This window comes from Odocoileus virginianus, chromosome 3 (assembly GCF_023699985.2).
Source record: "Odocoileus virginianus isolate 20LAN1187 ecotype Illinois chromosome 3, Ovbor_1.2, whole genome shotgun sequence".
In the NCBI taxonomy this organism is placed as follows: Eukaryota; Metazoa; Chordata; class Mammalia; order Artiodactyla; family Cervidae; genus Odocoileus; species Odocoileus virginianus.
The window spans coordinates 17,934,244-17,952,111 of NC_069676.1; the positions used below are offsets into that span (position 1 = coordinate 17,934,244).

At 53.3% G+C, this 17,868-nt stretch overlaps 2 protein-coding genes across 7 annotated transcripts in view; one reads left to right on the forward strand and one right to left on the reverse strand.

The window, feature by feature from the left end:
- The first annotated feature begins 568 nt into the window (after positions 1 to 568).
- On the forward strand, positions 569 to 8,085 carry APBA3 (amyloid beta precursor protein binding family A member 3). 3 transcript variants are annotated; one of them, XM_070464981.1, is made up of 11 exons: positions 569 to 701; positions 1,647 to 2,252; positions 2,338 to 2,377; positions 5,360 to 5,505; positions 5,626 to 5,712; positions 5,818 to 5,979; positions 6,336 to 6,515; positions 6,629 to 6,841; positions 7,406 to 7,525; positions 7,614 to 7,754; positions 7,861 to 8,085. In XM_070464981.1, the coding sequence occupies exons 2-11, from the start codon at positions 1,674 to 1,676 to the stop codon at positions 7,930 to 7,932; spliced, it is 1,740 nt and encodes a 579-aa protein (XP_070321082.1). In that variant the 5' UTR covers positions 569 to 701; positions 1,647 to 1,673; the 3' UTR covers positions 7,933 to 8,085. The 3 variants fall into 3 exon arrangements, with proteins under 3 accessions (XP_070321082.1, XP_020750993.2, XP_020750994.2); XM_020895334.2 differs by having other exon boundaries at positions 569 to 697; XM_020895335.2 differs by lacking the exon at positions 569 to 701 and adding an exon at positions 734 to 877.
- An 83-nt stretch (positions 8,086 to 8,168) lies between these two features.
- The window catches only part of TJP3 (tight junction protein 3), a 30,429-nt gene continuing 20,729 nt past the window's right edge, over positions 8,169 to 17,868 (reverse strand). For all 4 annotated transcript variants that reach the window (XM_020895338.2, XM_070464980.1, XM_020895337.2 and 1 more), the window contains exons 10-21: positions 17,374 to 17,440; positions 16,982 to 17,138; positions 15,966 to 16,074; positions 15,567 to 15,804; positions 14,315 to 14,526; positions 13,035 to 13,130; positions 11,328 to 11,398; positions 10,665 to 10,875; positions 10,482 to 10,582; positions 9,812 to 10,099; positions 8,761 to 8,807; positions 8,169 to 8,397 (exon numbers count right to left, since the gene is read on the reverse strand). In XM_020895338.2, coding sequence (XP_020750997.2) covers positions 8,295 to 8,397; positions 8,761 to 8,807; positions 9,812 to 10,099; positions 10,482 to 10,582; positions 10,665 to 10,875; positions 11,328 to 11,398; positions 13,035 to 13,130; positions 14,315 to 14,526; positions 15,567 to 15,804; positions 15,966 to 16,074; positions 16,982 to 17,138; positions 17,374 to 17,440 — 1,700 coding nt within the window. In that variant the 3' untranslated portion in view covers positions 8,169 to 8,294. The remainder of the gene's footprint in view (positions 8,398 to 8,760; positions 8,808 to 9,811; positions 10,100 to 10,481; positions 10,583 to 10,664; positions 10,876 to 11,327; positions 11,399 to 13,034; positions 13,131 to 14,314; positions 14,527 to 15,566; positions 15,805 to 15,965; positions 16,075 to 16,981; positions 17,139 to 17,373; positions 17,441 to 17,868) is intronic.

Consider the following 17,868-nt stretch of genomic DNA (forward strand, 5'->3'; position numbering starts at 1 on the left):
TTCGTCAGGAAGATCCCTAGAGAAGGAAATGGCAACCCATTCCAGTATTCTCGCCTGGGAAATCCCATGAACAGAGGAGCCTGGCCAGCTACAGTCCACAGGGTCGCAGTCAAACACAACTCAGCAATTGAGCACGCACGCATGCACTATTATCCCCAGTTTACAACTGAGGAAACCGGAAGCTCAGGGAAATAAAGTTAAGCATAACCGAGCCATTCCGCCAAGCCGAAACCCTGTGTGCAATCTGTTCCCCGCGCCGCTTTTGGCACCCCTGCAGTCAGAAAGTCTATCTCTCATGAGCCTTTAGTATTTTTCCAGTCCCATTTCTTCCCATCTGCTATCCCTTAGAATAATGACCAAAGAGGTAGCAGTCAAGCAGTGATTTTTAACCGCACTTTGCAGTTGAGGAAATAGGCTCAGAAGCCTGTCGGAGCTTTCACGCCGAGTAAATGAAGGCTTGGAATTCGAACTCGTGGTCCGCATACCTGGAGCCCCTGCGCGGGCGAGGTTGTCTGCAAGAACTACATTTCCCAGCAAGCCCGGCGGGAATGCGCATGCCCAGTGATCCAGGAACGCTGCGCGGATCTGGAAGCGGCGGCGGAATTGGCAGGAATTGGCAGGCGGCGGTCACTGAAAGCACCGTACCAGCTCAGCTGCGGGGTCTCGGCGGCCCGCGGGTTGAGACCACCTCGGTTTGGTAAGTGAGTGTCCCGGCGGGGCATAGAGAGGTCTGGAGCCAGCATCTGAGGTCACGGGTCCTCGAGAGGACTCGGGTCTTAACTCTCAGCTTTAGGCTCAAGTTTGTGTCTTCAGGCTGGGTCTGAGGTCCAGGTCTGAGTCTGGGGTTGATCTTGAATGTGGCATTGGAGGTTTTGAGGTGAGTCTGCTTTCTGGCATCTTGGAACTCTAGTATTTAGTCTGAAGTTCTGGATCTGAAGTCTTGGACTGAGGTCTTGAATTCCTGGGTATCGGGGACCTACACCTGTCGGGTCTGTGTAGTCAAAGTGTGTCTCCAGCCTCGGTCGCACATCCCGGGGAAGGAACACTTGGAAGAATCAGGGCTGGGGTGTACGGGCTTCACGGGTGGGAGGGGAAGGTCTGGGGAGATGGGCAGGAGAATCCCCTGGGGTTTGGAGCCCAGGAAGCCACTGCCTTACAACTACTGATTCTACACCTCGACTTCCTCCCCTGTAAAATGAGGATCATGGCAGAATCTTCCTTGCAGGGTATGGTGGGGATTAAATTATGTGTTCTTTATGAACATTTACCAGGCTAGATCCTAGTACCAAGTTGGCAGCTGAAAAATCTCATCTTTTTTTTTTTTTTTTGATTGTGCTGTGGGTCTTCATTACTGCATGGACTTTTCTCTAGTGGTGTAGAGTAGGGGCTGCTCTTGAGCCGAGGTGCATGGGCTTTTCACTGTGGTGGCTTGGGCTGTACAACGCAGGGGCTCCAGCAGCTGTGGCTCCCGGGCTGTAGAGCACAGACTCGATAGCTGTGGTCCACTGGGCTCAGTTGCTCCATGGCATGTGGGGTCTTCCCAGATCGGGGATCGAAACCCATGTCTCCTGCATTGACAGGCTGATTCTTTACCACTGAGCCACTAGGGAAGCCCAGAAAATCTAATTTTTGAATCTCCCTTTCAGATGCTGGCTTGAGCCCAGGGTCCAGGCATGGAATTCCTGACAGCCTCCCAACCCCCTCCAGGACCTCCAGCCATGGACTTGGAAGAGCCCAGGGACACACTTTTGCCCCCTCAGGACCTCACCCGTGATTGCCAGTGGGACCCCACACCAGGAGGCTCTGGCAGCCTGAGTCAGATGGAACTTGATGGGCTAAATATTCAGGATCTGGTGCAACAGTTTGAAGCTCTGCCAGGTGACCTGGTGGGCCTGTCCCCAGATGGATCCCCGTGCCCCCTGCACATTGCCACCGGCCATGGCCTGGCCCCGCAGGACATGGTTGATGCCCATGGGCTCTTGTCTGCTGAGGCTGATCGGGAAGACTTGCTGAGTCTCTTGCAACAAGATGAGGGCCCTCCTTCCTTGCCGGGTCCCCAGGAACTTCCTCCGGACCCTGCTCCTCGCCTGTTGCAGCCCCCTGAGGACCCAGAAGAGGACACTGGCCCCCAGGAGTGGACGGAGGGAGCCTCTGCTGAGCAGGATGAGGACAGGAGCTCCAACAGCTCCCCGGAACCCTGGCTGGAGACCTCACCTCTGGTCACTCCTGAGGAGCCACCTACCAGTGTCCAGGTAGAGCTCACCCCTCCCCCCAGGCCTCCACTGTTGGGAGCCAAGCAGCAGGACTCAGGCCTGCCCCTCTTCTCTCTTCTTCCAGAGACCCAAGACCCTGGCTTCCTACCCTGCCCTCCAGGAGGGTGAGTGTCCCACCCACCCTGGCCCCAGGGGCTCAGGGGTTTCAGAACAGCCCGACCCGAGTTCCCAAAATTTGGCACAAAGTTAGCCTGTGAGGAGTGGCTTCTAGAGAGGCCCTGAGGTTGGTTTTGAATAGATTCTGTATACCTGGGAGAAGAGAGACAGTCTTGAGAATGTTCTGGAATGAATAGGGCAGTCTTGGCAAATTGTAGCACTTGATTCTAGAGCAAGAGTTGGCACATTACTGCCCATGGCCCTTCTGCTATGTCTGGTGAGCTAAAATGGCTTCTGCATTTTTAAATGGTTGAAAAAAATTGAAAGTATTTCTTTTTTTTTTTCTTGTTTTTTTTTTTTTTTTTGAAAGTATTTCTTGATGGGTAAAAATGATAGGCAATTCAAGTTTCAGTATCCACAAATAAAGTTTTAACAGGACAAACTCAAGCCCATTCATTCAAGTGTTGTCTGTGGCAGCCTTCCTGTTACCACAGGTCAGGTTGAGTAGTTGCATCAGAGACCGTAGGAAAAATAATTACTGTTTGGCCTTTTGCAGAAGAGTTTGCCAGTCCGCCCTCAAGGCATGAGAAGTACTGTTCTGGCCACCTGGAATATTCAAGAATATTCTCCCCCCATGCTGCCTGAGGCTCTAGGTCAAAGGACAAGTTCTATAATCTTGGGAAAGGGTGCTGGTTTGAACTTGTAGTTCCAAGAAGGTTCTAAAGTCATGGAGCTAGATTCACCTAGCAAGTTCCAGAACCTGGCATTTTGCCTGTGTTTAAATGTGACCTGGGCTGCTGAGGGCGTTTTGGAATGATGAGCAGAGCTGTCCAGTTCTCCCAACTGAGCAGTCTAGAACCATGGAGCGAATAGAATTTATCTCTAGTTTCTAGACCATTAGGAACTCTGTTAGAACTGGGCAGGGCTGTCCAGTTCTAGAGTTGTCAGAAAGTTCTAGAGCTATACAGCAGAAATACAATTCCAGCCACATATCACTTGAAATTTCTTAGTTAACCACATTAAAAAACCACTCAAAATTAACTTTGTTGTTGTTCAGTCACTAAGTCATATCCAACTGTTTGCGACCCCATAGACTGCAGCATGCCAGGCTTCCCTGTCCTTCACTATCTCCCAGAGTTCACTCAAACTCATGTCCATTGAGTCAGTGATGCCATCCAACCATCTCATCCTCTGTCACCCCCTTTTCCTGTTGCCCTCAATCTTTCCCAGCATTGGGTTCTTTTCAAATGCATCGGCTCTTGACATCAGGTGGCCAAAGTATTGGAGCTTCAATTTCAGCATCAGTCCTTCCAATGAATATTCAGGGTTGATTTCCTTTAGGATTGACTGGTTTGATCTCCTTGCTGTCCAAGAGACTCTCAAAAGTCCTCCTACACCACAGTTCAAAGGCATCAATTCTTCAGGGCTCAGCCTTTTTTATGGCCCAATTGTCACATCCATACATGACTACTGGAAAAAATTAACTTTAAAGTTAACCCAACATATTTAAAATGTTATTTCAATGTACAATTAACATTTTATAATTATTTTTTTTAATATGAGAGTTTCAAAATCCAGTGTCACATTTTACACTTAGAGCATGTCTCAGTCCAAACCAGCTGCATTTCAAGTGCACAACGCCTACCTGTGCCAGGTGGCTACATATTGGATGGTTCATCTCTGAAACCCCAGAGCAGAGTTGTCTGCTGTCCAGGAATGCTGAGCTCATGAAGGACAATAGGACAGAACTGGCTATCCTTTAAGTTCACGGGGGTGTGGTTTCATTCCCTAGGGCCTACATCTGTGGTTCTCCAAAAAAACAATAGCTATTGGTTAGAATACTCTAGAATCACTGGGCACTCCTGTCTGACTCTAGGTTACTCAGGAAATTCTAGAGCCATGTGGGCAAAGCTTTTTGAGGTTCTGGGCTGGGTTGGGGGGTTCTAGAACTATGAGCAGAGTTGTTTGTTTCTGGACTGTTCAGATCATTAGAATTTCCAGGTGTACCTGCAGTTGTGAATCGTTGTGGGGATTGTAGAACCACTGGAAGAGCTTCTGGATGCTATCTGTTTTTAAAATTGTTTATTTATTTGGCTGCACCAAGTCTTCGTTGCAGCATGTGGGATCTTTAGTTTCAGCATATGAGATCTAGTTGCCTGACCAGGGATCAAACCAGGGCCCCCTGCATTGGGAGCATGGAGTCTTAGCCACTGAACCACCAGGGAAAGTCCCCCCAGTGCTATCTTGATTAAGAAGTTCTGGAATCATAGAGTGGAGAAATCTGATTCTAGGTTTCTAGAATCCCTGGCAGAATTCTGTGGTTTGAGACCTGTCAGGGAGTTCTATATTCATGGATCAGGAGCCCCTGGGGTTCTCAATAGAATGAGAGTTTGAGTTATGTGGACAGTTGGCCTCTTTGTATTCTACACAGTTCTATGACCATGGAGTTGAGCTGTCTATGGTCATAGGCTGATTGGAGAGAATTCTATAACAGTGGGCATACCTAATTGTTTCTAGATTGGTTGGGATTCCTGAACCATCCAGCGGAGTTGACCATGGTTCTAGAATGTCACATATCTTAGACATAAGAGTGAGGCTGTCTGGTTCAAGCCTGATTCCTGGAATTCCAGAAACAGGGTGGAGGCATCTATGGGCACTAGAGCTGTTTTTGGGTCTGGCCATGGTTCTAGACCTACAGCCTGCTCTTGAAACTGCGTGCTTAGCCTGGGAGTCCTTGCTCCCTGGGCAGACCAGGCTGTAGATGGACGGAGGGCTCTCCATCTATGAGGGTCGAGCCTCTGGTCCATGGCTCTGGCTGATGGAATGGCTCTGGGACCCCAGAGTGGGTGGACCGGTGTGGCTCCAGGTGCTGAGCCGCAGAGCAGAACTTTGTGTTTCCAGACCATCCAGGACTCTGGGAAGAGCCCATAGGGGTGGATGAAGCTGGCAGGGGTTCTAGGGGGCTGACCCACCTCTGTTGTCACCCTCAGTATCCGGCCCCTGCGACCACGAAGACCTCCTAGACGGTGTCATATTTGGGGCCAAGTACCTGGGCTCCACCCAGCTGGTGTCTGAACGGAACCCACCCCCCAGCACGCGCATGGCGCAGGCCCAGGAGGCTATGGACCGTGTCAAGGTGAAGCCCTGGGCTGGCGGGCAGATGGGCGGGCGGGCAGGCTCCTCCGAGACTCCCTGAGCCTGGTGGGTCAGAGTCTGGGTCTCTGGGGGTCTCCATGCCCCACCCTGCTCCCCACAGGCCCCCGATGGGGAGACTCAGCCCATGACGGAGGTGGACCTATTTGTCTCCACCAAGAGGGTCAAAGTCCTGCTGACCGACTCCCAGGTACAGGGTTGGGCCTGGTCTCTGGGGCATGGGGGGCTCCACCAAGGGGCGGGGCCGAGCAAGGCTCCTGTAGCCCACCCGGCTCAGGCTCCCCACTCCTGCCAGGAGGCCATGATGGACCACGCCCTGCAGACCATCTCATACATCGCTGACATCGGCAGCACGCTGGTTCTCATGGCCCGGCGGCGCCTGGCCCACAGGCCGGCAGCCCAGCCTCACAGCCACCGCCTCTACAAGATGATCTGCCATGTTTTCCACTCAGAGGACGTGAGCAGTGGGCTCTAGGTGTCCTAGGGGTGAGGGGGCATGGCTTGGGCCCCTGCCCTCCCCCAGAGCCCCACCCAGCCACTCTGTCACCCTTGCATTCTTCCATCCCCGCCCTGCTCTGGGCCCCAGGTCATATATCCCCAGCCTTCCTGTAAGACAGTGAGGCTGGCAGCCACCTCCACAAGCCCTCCCCGCCCCAGGCCTGTCTCCCTTCCCCTCCCCTAGATTCTCAGGCAGAGGCTTGGGGGGCAGTCCCACTTGGGGGTACAAAGGCCAGCTCTGGGAATATCAGTGTATTGGTGGGGGACCTGAAGGAGGTAGGCGGGACCCCCAGAGAGGTGCTACCCACCCCACAGGCCCAGCTCATCGCTCAGGCCATCGGCCAGGCCTTTGCCGTGGCCTACAGTCAGTTCCTGCGGGAAAGCGGGATCGACCCCAGCCAGGTGGGCACCCAGCAGAGCCAGGGGGCCATGGGCCCCGGCCACCTCCACAACGGGGACCTCGACCACTTCTCCAACAGCGAAAACTGCAGGGAGGTGAGCAACTCGGGCCCCCCACCCCAGCCCATGGAGTGGACCTGAAGAACTCCCCCACCCCATCCCTCCCATCTCTTCTAAGCTTCCCTCAAGTGCCACCCGTGGCCCCGCAGGTGTTCATTGAGAAACGCCGGGGCGAGGGTCTAGGTGTGGCCCTGGTGGAGTCGGGCTGGGGCTCCTTGCTGCCCACTGCTGTCATTGCCAACCTGCTGCACGGGGGCCCCGCTGAGCGCTCAGGTGCCCTCAGCATCGGCGACCGCATCACCGCCATCAACGGGACCAGCCTGGTGGGGCTGCCCCTGGCCGCCTGTCAAGCTGCCGTCCGGGTGAGTGCTCCAGGATGGAGGGCCTGTGAGGCCCACTCTGTCCCCCGACGTGGCTCCCAGGGACTTAGGGAAACCGAGGCTCAGAGAGGCGAAGCCCAGGGACACCCTGCTGGTGCCAGAGCAGGATGGAATGCAGACAGCCTTGACTCTGTGCCACGAGGCAGCAAGGGTGTTCTTGAGTCTTGACTCCTGTTGCCCAGACAGGGCAACCTAGGCCTAGAGATGGGGAGGGACCTGGCCAGGCCAGAAGGGCAGGACTGACAACGGTCCATACCGTGTTACTCTCTGTAACCCTATCCTGTGGGCACTGCTAGAACCTCACTTTTGACCATAACCGAAGCCCAGGGAAATGAGAGGTGACACCGCTCTCACTATTAGGCCACCCAGACCTGGTCTGGGTTCTTAACCACTTCTCAAGAGGTCTTGTAGAATCTACAGCTTCCATCTTATGAGTGGATAAACTGAGGCCCAGGAGGCTGCAGTTTGACTAGAAGTCTGGCAGCACCCCACCCACGCCCCCTCCGTGAAGGCCCAGCCAAGCCAACAAGCCCCCATCTTGCACAGGAAGTGAAGTCGCAGACGCTGGTGACCCTCAGCATCGTCCACTGCCCTCCGGTCACCACGGCCATCATCCGCCGGCCGCATGTCCGTGAGCAGCTGGGCTTTTGCGTGGAGGATGGCATCGTGAGCTCCCAGCCCAGGAACCGGGGAAGGGGGTGGGGTGACCCCAATCCCAGCCCCGTGAGCAGCATGGCCCTTCCTCTCCCCCCAGATCTGCAGCCTCCTTCGGGGTGGCATCGCTGAACGTGGGGGTGTCCGCGTGGGACACCGCATCATTGAGATCAATGGGCACAGTGTGGTGGCCACACCCCACGCTCGAATCATCGAGCTGCTCACTGAGGCCCACATTGAGGTGGGCGGGGCATGTGGTGGGCGGGGGTCGTATGGGAGGAGCCAGTTGTGGGCGGGGTCTAGTGGGAGGAGCCCAACCACAGCCTCTGCGTCCTCTCCACCCCCAGGTCCACATCAAGACGATGCCCGCCGCCACCTACCGCCTGCTCACAGGCCAGGAGCAGCCGGTGTACCTGTGATCGACCACCTTCACCCCCACCATTGTGCCTTAGCCCCTGCCGGCCCTGGAACTCCGTCCGCGGAACCTCCTCGGCTGGCCAAGGTCCCAAAAGTTTCTTGGTTCTATATTATTTTCTGATGTAAAAAATTAAAAGCTTATTGAATGGGCAAAATCTCAGATCTGGGTCTGTGAGGTTGATAGAGGAAAGACAACACTGACTCTGGCCCCTTATCCCAGGAAATCACTAGAAGCCAGTGCTGTGAAAATACTCTATTAAATACCAGGTGGAGGGAGGCCGGTTTCTAGGTTCTGTATGGGAGTCTGAGTCTCAGCTCCAGGGAGGAAATAGGAGGACAGGCCAGCTGGCCACCTGGAAGAGGGTCACAGGTCAGTGGCTGGTCCCCAGTCGTAGCCGTCTTCATCAGAGGATTCCACATCTCTGGCTCGTGTAAACTTTTTCCTCAGAGCTTCCCTCTCATATGTCCTGGGGATCAGAAAATAGAAGAGGTTGTGGGTGGGGAGGGTGTGGACTTATCTACTGTTAACTGAGTTGACTCTGGGCTAGGCACAGTGGGTGTAGTCAGAGATGAGCAAAACTCTCAAACTCCTACACATCCTTCAAAGCCCCAACCCCAGTGTCCCCTCCTTCGGGAAGCCTTCTCATCCTCCCAGGAAGAGGATTCCTACTCTCATGGCCTTGACTGCATGGGGCTTGGAGTGGCTCTCTCTGGCTCTATCTCACCCACAAGGCTGTAGCACCACAAAGGCACAGCTTGATTCTAAGCACCCCAAAACCCCGGGGTGGGGGGGGTTGAACAGTCCCAATGTGGAGTACAGGGACTCTTACCGCATGCTGTCTTGTCGCCGTTGACCTTGTGGGTGGCGGCTATCCATCTTGGAAAGGGAGAAAGAAGGTTAACACTTACCCCCACCAAGGAATGAGAAATAGGGATGAGTAACCACCCCCATCTTACCTCCCTCCCTTTGCCCAGGCAGTTCTACCCACAAACTTTCTCCTTGTCCCCACAGAAGTCTTGAGACCATCCCCAATTTTAAATGAGAAAATTGATTTGGACAGGGCAAGGCCTTGGCTGAGATCTTCCAGCTTGTCAACAAAGGGAGAGTTGGATTTCCCATCTGTGACATTCCTCAGAGTCGTGTTGTCAGGAGTGCATAAATGAGTTCATGTACGTCAACTGCTTAGCATAGAGCTGCCTCATAAACAGGATGCCATAGACAGTTAAACAGGTTGGGCACTGCACAACCCCACAGCACCATTCTACCAGCGACATCATAGATTTGTACATTTTTACATTACCCTAGAGAGGGTCTGGAGAACTTTGTCGAATTCACAGAAAAGCACCTAGGGGGCTGAAGCAGCCCCACAGAGAATAAGTGCCCAGTCAATATTTGTTATTGTTAAATACCTGACTACAATGGGGAGGGACTTGGACTAAGTGTATTCAGTTTAAACAACAAGCTTGTGGGAATTCCCTGGTGGTCCAGTGGTTGGGACTCTGAGCTCCCACTGCAGGGGGCCTGGCTTCAATCCTTGGTCCAGGAACTAAGGTCCCTCAAGCCTCGTGGTCAAAAAATGCAAAACAAAGCAGCAGCAATAACCAAATAAACAATGAGCTTGTGATGTCAAGACTCTCTACCATCGATCTCTGAATCTAAGATAAGGAAACTCATGTAGAGGTTAAACATTTGTTTTAAGTGACTCTGGTTTAAACACCCTAGAAGCAGGTCTGAGACACTGATGTGATCAGGGAAGTTTCTGTTCCTTCACATCCAGGGGGACGGGGTGCGGGTGCGGGGCGGGGGGAGGTAACAGGCTCCCTACACGTCTCAGCCCCATCCCCAAACCCTTGCTGGCACCACCCCTATGCTTTGTTCACCTGGGCTCCCTGGGGACCGGAGGGTCTCCCATGATCCTGCGGGATCCGGGGCTCGTCCCCCAGCACGGGCTCTGAGGACCGGGCCAGGGCTGGCACCCGGGGCCCTTCATCCACGTCTGTGTAGGGCCCACCCTCGCCATCCGTGTAGCCTTCCCCGTCTGTGTAGACACTGCCCTCGCCATCTGTCTCGTAGTCGCTGTTGACCCGGCTGTCGCAGCTCAGGTCCGCGGAGCTGTCCGCCAGGCCGTGGTGGGGGAGGTCCAGGTTGTCTTCCGAGGAGCTGTCCAGCTGCAGGTGCACATGGCCGGGCTGAGCCAAGACCCTTCCCCCTCCCCCCTCCCGCCTCCAGCCCCAAACTTCCTTGATCTGAGACCAAACCCCAGACCCATGACACCACCCTTCAAATTCCAGTCCTCAACCTCAAGTTGAGGCTTAATTCTTGACCCCAAGGTGAGTTCTCACTATTGACCTTATTCAAGACAGAGCCTCCAAATCTGAACTGAGCCCCAAGTCTTGACTCCAGCCCCTAGAGAAGACCCCAGTTCCCAAACCCAACCCCCAGCCCCATCTCATCCCAGGAACCAGGTCGAGACCTTAGCCTCAGGGTCAAATCTTGGCCACGCCCCCTAGTCCCTAACTCCAGGCAGGTCCCAGCCCCTGGCCCAGGTACCTGGTCCTCAGCCGTCCAGATGGGCCGCGTCTGCTGCTCCTGGATGATGGCCTTGAGCTCTTGGTACCAGGAGTCACTTGTACCCTGCAGGGGGATGGTGGCTACAGGGAGGGGGCATCAGCATGGCTGGGAGACTCAGGCCAGGGCCCACCGCCCACCCCAGACCCTCGGCTCCCATTCCACCTGTGAAGAGGTGGTCGCTGTACTTCCTCAGCTTCTGGGCCTGGGCATAGAGGCGGCGGGAGCTGCGGCGGGAGGCGGGGGCCAGCCACTGGCGCAGGGCTTTGAGGGCTGTGCGGCTCTCAGGAATACAGAAGACCACAATGGGGTAGTACTGCACGTAGTTGAGGCGCTCAATGGCTGAGGGTGTCACGTCCAGGAGCGCGTGCTTGTCCTGAGCCGGGCCAGCGTCGGGGGCAGTGGCGCAGGGCCAGGAGACAGAGACAGAGAGATGGAGAGACAGTGGAGAGAAAAACCACACCCAGAGACAGAGCATTGGAGACAGGTGAAGAATCAAACACATGGAGATGAAGAGTCTGAGGTCAGAGTGGACCCCCAAACCACTCACATCTGCAGGCCAGCATGTTGGGGTGGAGTTTGGTGTTGGCCTGGGTCACAGTGTCTTGAGCACAGAGTCCCCAGTTTGATTCTCTGCCTTTTCTCAGGGCTTGCCACTGCATGACACAGGGCGGGCTCTGTCCCCCTCAAGCCCTTCACATGAAAAAGCCTCCAAAATGGGCCTCCATGGAAAATCACATCTGTGGGGCATGGGACCAGAACAGGTTGGAGGCCTGGGCCTCAGTTTCCCCATCCATGAAATGGGACCCACAGCAGAGCCTTGCTTACTTTCTCCGCAATCACCCGCACAGTGTCCAGTCTGATGATCTTGGAGGGGCTCTCAGTCCTTGACACGCTCTCTGTGGAGGGGAGAGGCGACTGGCAGCTTCAGGAGGCAGTCACTGGCCCCTCAAATTCATGTCTACCTGCCCCTCCCTCTCTCAAGAACCCACCATGGCTCCCTATGACCCTTGAGGGAAATCCTAACACCAGCAATAGTAGCTCCTGTTGGCCTCGTGCCTGACACTACACTGGGTCCCCTCTTGAACATGACCCTCACCTCCTCCTCCTGAACAGGAGTGGCTGTTACTGGCCTGGCAGATGGGAAAACTGAGCCTCAGGGACATAAGGTCACCAGCTCAGAGTCACTGAGCCAAATGGCATGAGGAGCTGGGTGCAGAGTTTGAGCTCCAGACACTCACTCTCCAAGGTTCAGTCCCAGCTCTAGGCCTTAGATTGGGCTGTGACCCAAAAGAAGCTACTGTCCCACCCCCATGTGTCTTCTATGACCCTAGATGAAGCACTGCTTCCTCCAGGAAGCCTTCCGAGATATCCTGGCAGCTGAGGGAGAAGGCACGCCCTGCCCTGGGGTGCCTAGAAGGGAGGGGGACACAACCTTGCCTTTTTCTCTTTGTTGTGGTAATCTGCGTAACATAAAATGTACCATCTTAACTGTTTTTAAGTCCACAGCTCAGTGGCATTAAATACATTCACAGTATCATGCAACCATCCCTACCATCATCTCCAGAACTTTTTCATATTCCCAAACTGAAACTCTGTCCTCATGAAACACTGACTCCCCATCCCCTCCCCCAGCTCCTGCCCCACCATCTGCTTCCTGTCTCTGTGGATCTGACTTATCTAGGACCTCCTGTGAGTGAAATCAGACAGCATTTTTCCTTTTTGTGTCTGGCTTTTCTCACTGAGCATCAACTCCTCAAGGTCCATCCATGTTGTAGCAGGTGTCTGAACCTCCTTCCTTTTTTTAAGGCTGAGTGATATTCCATGGATAAATGGAGCACATTTTATTTATTCATCACCTGTTGATGGATACTTGGGCTGTGTCCACCTTCCGGCTGGTGTGAACCATGCTGAAACTTCATGTACAAGTGTCTATTCAAGTCATAGCTTTCAGTTCTTTTCACATATCACCAAAAAAAAAATTATTTTAACTTCTTTTCAACCACTTTAAATTTATAAATACCATTCTCCATTAGCAAGCTGAATAAAAACCAGATTTAGCTCAGGAGCTATAATTTGCTGATTCTCTACCCTATCCTAATTGTTTCTGTAGTTGTTTACTTTTGGCGTCTTCCAGAAATTCCGTGTATTTGTTCAACACTGTGTCTACAGCTCAATAAACAAATGTCTTAAACTAATGAATGGACAGTTGGCAACTGTTCAATTGGCTCCATTGCCAATGACCGCCTGGTGAACGTGTTAAGGATTCTGAGGCTCTCTGGGCAAACAGTGCCAAGATCGACTGAGGCTGCATCATTAGCAGCTCCATTACCACGCTGCCTCAACCCCAGAGGCTGAGAAAGGGTTTCTTTTTTTTTCAATTTTTGCCACACCCCATGGCATCTTGGTACCAGGGATGCCCACACCTCCTACATTGAAAGGTGGAGTCTTAACCACTGAACCGCCAGGGAAGTTCCTAGGAAAGGGCTATGAAACGATTCACCAGTGAAGTTGCTAAAGGACCCAATTTCTCACCTGCAATTTCAAACTTGTCAGGCATCTCAGCTGTCAGTTTCTGCATAGCAATGTCAGCCACGGGTCCCAGTATCACCACCGGGCGCTTGAAACTCGCTGAAGGGCAGAGAATCAATGACAAGAATCAGGATCCCATGTGGGGCAAGGACTGCTAGCCTATTGCCCAACTGCTTTTTCACTTTCTCCACAGTAGATCTAGTGAGGCCCATGGCTGCCCAGGTAAAGACTACAACTCCCTGCCTCCCTTGCAGCTAAAGGAGGCCATGTGACTGTATCCTGGCCACTGGGATGCAAGCAGAATGATAAGTGACATCTGGATTGTAACCTTCATGGAAAGGTAGGAGTCCTCCTTGACTTCTTACACTAGGACGGTTACTTGAAAGAAAAGGAAACTTGTTTATACAGCTGTCCCTTGAGGTCTGTTAGAGCAGCTGAATCCAGCTAACTTAGTGGTTGGTAACTTCTGTTACAACCCTCAGGCCACATTCGGTCCATTGCCTATTTTTGTAAATAAAGTTTTATTGGCACAGAGTCACATCCAGTTATGTCCCATTCTCCTGTTTGTGTGTGAGTCGCTCAGTTGTGTCCAACTCTTTGCAACCCCATGGACTTGTAGCTCACCAGGCTCCTCTGTCCATGGAATTCTCCAGGCAAGAATACTGGAGTGGATTGCCATGCCCTTCTCCAGTGAAATCTTCCCAACCCAGGGATCTCCTTTATAGTAGACAGATTCTTTACCATCTGAGCCACCTTCTCATTCTGGGTCACCTGCTATTCCCATCCTCCCACTGTTCTAAAAGCCTCTGCACCTGGTTTTAATCCTCTGCCCTGAGGCTGTATGTAAGAGCTTAATCTTTTCCCTTCCAGAATCTGGATAAGGTGTATTTTTACATTCTCAGGGAGGGAAAGAATCTCCTGGTTTTGTGCGTATGTATTTTTGTCCTGGGCTTCCCTGGTGGCTCAATGGTAAAGAATCTTTCTACAGTGTGGGAGCTGCAGGAAACATGGGCTCAATCCCTGGGGTGGGAAGATCCCCTGGAAAAGGGCATGGCAACACACTCCAATATTCTTGCCTAGAGGATCCCATGGACAGAGGAGCCTGGTGGGCTACAGTGCATAGGGTCACAAAGAGTCAAACACGACTAAAGCACGACATGGCATGGCATTCTTGGTCCTAAGGTAACCAAAAGTGGGTATTTGGGGTTGACGGAGGGAGGTAAGGATTGTGGCTTTTGAACACTCTTGTTTGAGGCCCTTCCCCTCCTCCCACCCTGGCCCACCTTCTCTCAGCACCACGCGCTCATATGGTGGGTAGTGACCCTGTTTGGTTAGAGCCGACAGATCCTCGCGGCTCCGATGGGTGGTCTTCTTGGCTCCCCGACGAAGACCCCGCAGCCGCCAAAACTCGGCCCGTGAGTTGGAGCCTGCTGAGGCTCCAGGTGTGACCCCCACAGCCCGCTGGGCAGCCTCCAGACTGGCCAGCTGCTCAGCCCTGGAGAGAAGGGAGGAGGTAAGTGAGCACAGGAGTCCAGCGTGACAGCCCTAAAGATGTCCATGGCCTGAGCAGGGGGCCTGTGGACGTGTCACCTCAGTGGGCAGAGGAGACTTTGCAGGAGGGATTAAGTTAAGGACCCTGAAATGGGGACAACCCTGGCTCCCCGGGGGGACCCAGTGTCACCATAGGGTCCTTATAAAAGGGGGGTGGGAGGTGCCTCCCTGGTGGTCCAGTTGTTAAGAATCCACCTGCCAATCCATGGCTGATTCATGTCAATGTATGGCAAAAAACATTACAATATTGTAAAGTAATTAGCCTCCAACTAATAAAAATAAATGGAAAACAAAAAAGCGAAAAACAAAACAAAACAAAAAAGAATCCACCTGTCAATGCAGGGGACACGGGTTCAATCCCTGGTCCAGGAAGATCCTAATACCTCACAGCAACTAAGCCCCTGTACCACAGCTACAGAAGTCTGTGCGCCCTAGAGTTTGTGCTCCAAAACAAGACAAGCCACTGCAATAAGAAGCCCAAGCACTGCAGCCAAGAGTAGCCCCCACTCACTGCAACTAGAGAAAGCCTGTGTGAAACAAGGAAGACCCAGTACAGCCAAAAATACATAAATTTTACAAAAAAAAGGGGAGGGGTGGGAGGGTCAGAGGCAGAGAGAGACAGGAGATGCTGCACTGCTGGCTGTGAGGATGGAGGGAGGAGCCGTGAGCCAGGGAAGTGGTGCCTCTAGATGCTAGAAAAGGCAGGAGCTTATGCTCCCCTAGAGCCTCGGGAGGACCCAGCCCTGCCCACATCTTGACTGAGTCCCATCAGATTCATTTCAAACTTCAGGCCTCCAGAACATGGGATGATAAATGCATGTTGCTCAAAGCCCATAGGTTTATGGTAATTTGTTACAGCAGCTGCGGGAAACTGATACTAGTGCTGACTGGTTGGCTGGGGCCTTCTGCATGGCTCTCTAGAGTGCACCACCAGGGATGATAAGTAGCGATGCTAAACCCAATCAGTGTGCGGTTGGTCCCCACCTGCTCTGGTTGGGGATGATGCCCCGCTCCTTCTCCCGGAGGTCACGCCCCATGCGCACCGCCAGCCACTGGCCTCCCCGGGCGGGACTCTGCCCGGGGCCGGGGTACAGTGTGTCCAGCACGTGGAAGACATCTCCGCGGGTGAAGCCCAGGCCGGACGGCGGGCTAGGCTCCATCTCAAAGTGCGTGCGGATGTAGAAGGAGTCGCCCAAGCCAGACCGCACCATCTTCTGGAAGACTGGATGGGGAGACTCTGTGAACTGGTGGGACCCAGACCCCACCTCTCCCCAGGGCCTGACTGTGGATCACACTCAACCATGGGCCACGCACACCTTTCTCTCTCTCTCTCTCTCTCTCTCTCTCTCACACACACACACACACACACACACACACACTCACTGTCCTGCTTGTGCTGTGTCACCAGCTCCACCTCCTCGCCAACTGGCAGCCCCAACAGGAAGTTCACAGCCTCCTCCCGGGTCAGGTTCTGGAACGGGGTATCATTCACCTGCCGGGAATGAGGTGCAGGGGTGGGACGATGCCCTGCCTGAGAGATCCCAGGTCTTCCTCTCGACAAAGCTCTCAACCCTCTCCTTCCAGGGTTGCTGTCAAGAGTTCTGGAGATTAGGGGATGGCTTTCCAATGTAGGCATTGCCTGTGGAACCCGGGCTTCACACACACTCATGAAGGTTTGACCCGGAAACCAGGAAACGGGAAATGTAATCAATTCAGGCACAATCAAGTCTCAGTTAGTGGTCAACATCAAGACGCAGGAACCGGGGTTGGGGGGGTCTCAGCTGTGACAGGACCAGGACACTGGTGGGAATTTGGTGAAACATGAAAGAAGAAAGACAGGGACTTCCCTGGTGGTCCAGTGGTTAAGAATCCACCTGCCAATGCAGGGGACAAGAGTTCGATCCCTAGTCCGGGAAGATTCCACATGCTGCAGAGAAGCTCTATACAGTCAGCAAAAACAAGACCAGGAGCTGACTGTGCTCAGATCATGAGCTTCTTACTGCAAAGTTCAGACCTTAGTTGAAGAAAGTAGAGAAAATCACTAAGCCATTCAGGTATGACCTAAATCAAATCCCTTATGATTATTCAGTGGAAGTGACGAATAGATTCACAGGATTAGATATGATGGACGCAGTGACTGAAGCACTATGGACGGAGGTTTGTAACACTGTATAGGAGGTGGTGACCAAAACTATCCCCAAGAAAAAGGAAGACGCAGAGCAGCCAGAAACAAATAATATAAATCAATCTATCTATCTATATTATATATAAATTCGAGTGTCTCTGACGGTCTTGCCAGTTCCCAGGGAGGCCCAAGAGGCGGGCTCATAGGCAGCAACAGACTCGGGGACTACCCAGAACGCCCACCGCCAGCAGCCCCAGCCAAAACTCCCGCTCACCTGCAGAATCTCATCTCCCTCCTGGATGCCCTGCCCGTCAGCCGGGCTGCCCGCCTGAACCCCGGACACAAAGATGCCCACGTCATTGCCTCCGGCCAGCCGCAGCCCAATGTTCGTGCCCTTGAAGAAGCGGACCACCCGCGAGTCTGGGCTGTACCTGCGCGGAGAGGCGGAGGCGGAGTCAGGTGGGAGGCGGAGTCAGGTGGGGGCGGAGTCAGGGCAGGCGGAGGCGGAGTCATGCGGGAGGCGGGGTCAGGAGGACCGTGAGCTCCCCTGTTTGCAAGCGGAGCCTCCCAAACAGCCCCACATGGGTATCCTGGGAAGGCAGGTGGTGGGGACCGAGGAGACACCTCGGCGTGTGCAGGTCCTCAGTTTTCTTTTGGGGCACATACCCGTGGTCCTCCACACTCTGACTGCTGGGCACCCTGTAGATGTCATAGTTTCTTGGCCTCGGGGAGTCTGAAAAGGAACAGCCAGTTTTCCCCAAGTGCACTGACCGGTCCAGCCGCCAAACCTTTGCTGTGTGTCCCTGCCCCTTGGAATGTGGCTGCCCAACCCCCGCTCCTTCCGGGGGGAATTGTCCCTGACCTCTGAGGCCCATGCCAGCCTTCCACACTCTGCATGGCACAGCCTCATTGGCTGAGATCAGAAAAACCAGAGGAGAGGTGCTCAGAATGACCACCCTCTGCTCACCTGTTTGGTTTTTTTGTTTGTTTGTTTGTTTTTATTTTTTATTTATTTATTTTTTTGGTTTTTGTCATACACCTGTTTGGTTTTAAAAAAATATATTTGTTGATGACAAATGAGAAGTCAGCATTGTTGAAATGTCTTTTTTTTTTTTTTTTTTTGCTGTACCATGTGGGATCTTAGTTCCCCGACCAGGGATT

What these genes read in the sequence shown, in the direction of transcription:
- APBA3 (XM_070464981.1), top strand. Translation starts at nt 1,674, where the DNA reads ATGGAATTCCTGACAGCCTCCCAACCCCCTCCAGGACCTCCAGCCATG. An exon ending in CCTGTCAAGCTGCCGTCCGG is followed by an intron (nt 6,842 to 7,405) that starts GTGAGTGCTCCA and finishes CATCTTGCACAG; the next exon opens with GAAGTGAAGTCGCAGACGCT. An exon ending in TTTGCGTGGAGGATGGCATC is followed by an intron (nt 7,526 to 7,613) that starts GTGAGCTCCCAG and finishes CTCTCCCCCCAG; the next exon opens with ATCTGCAGCCTCCTTCGGGG.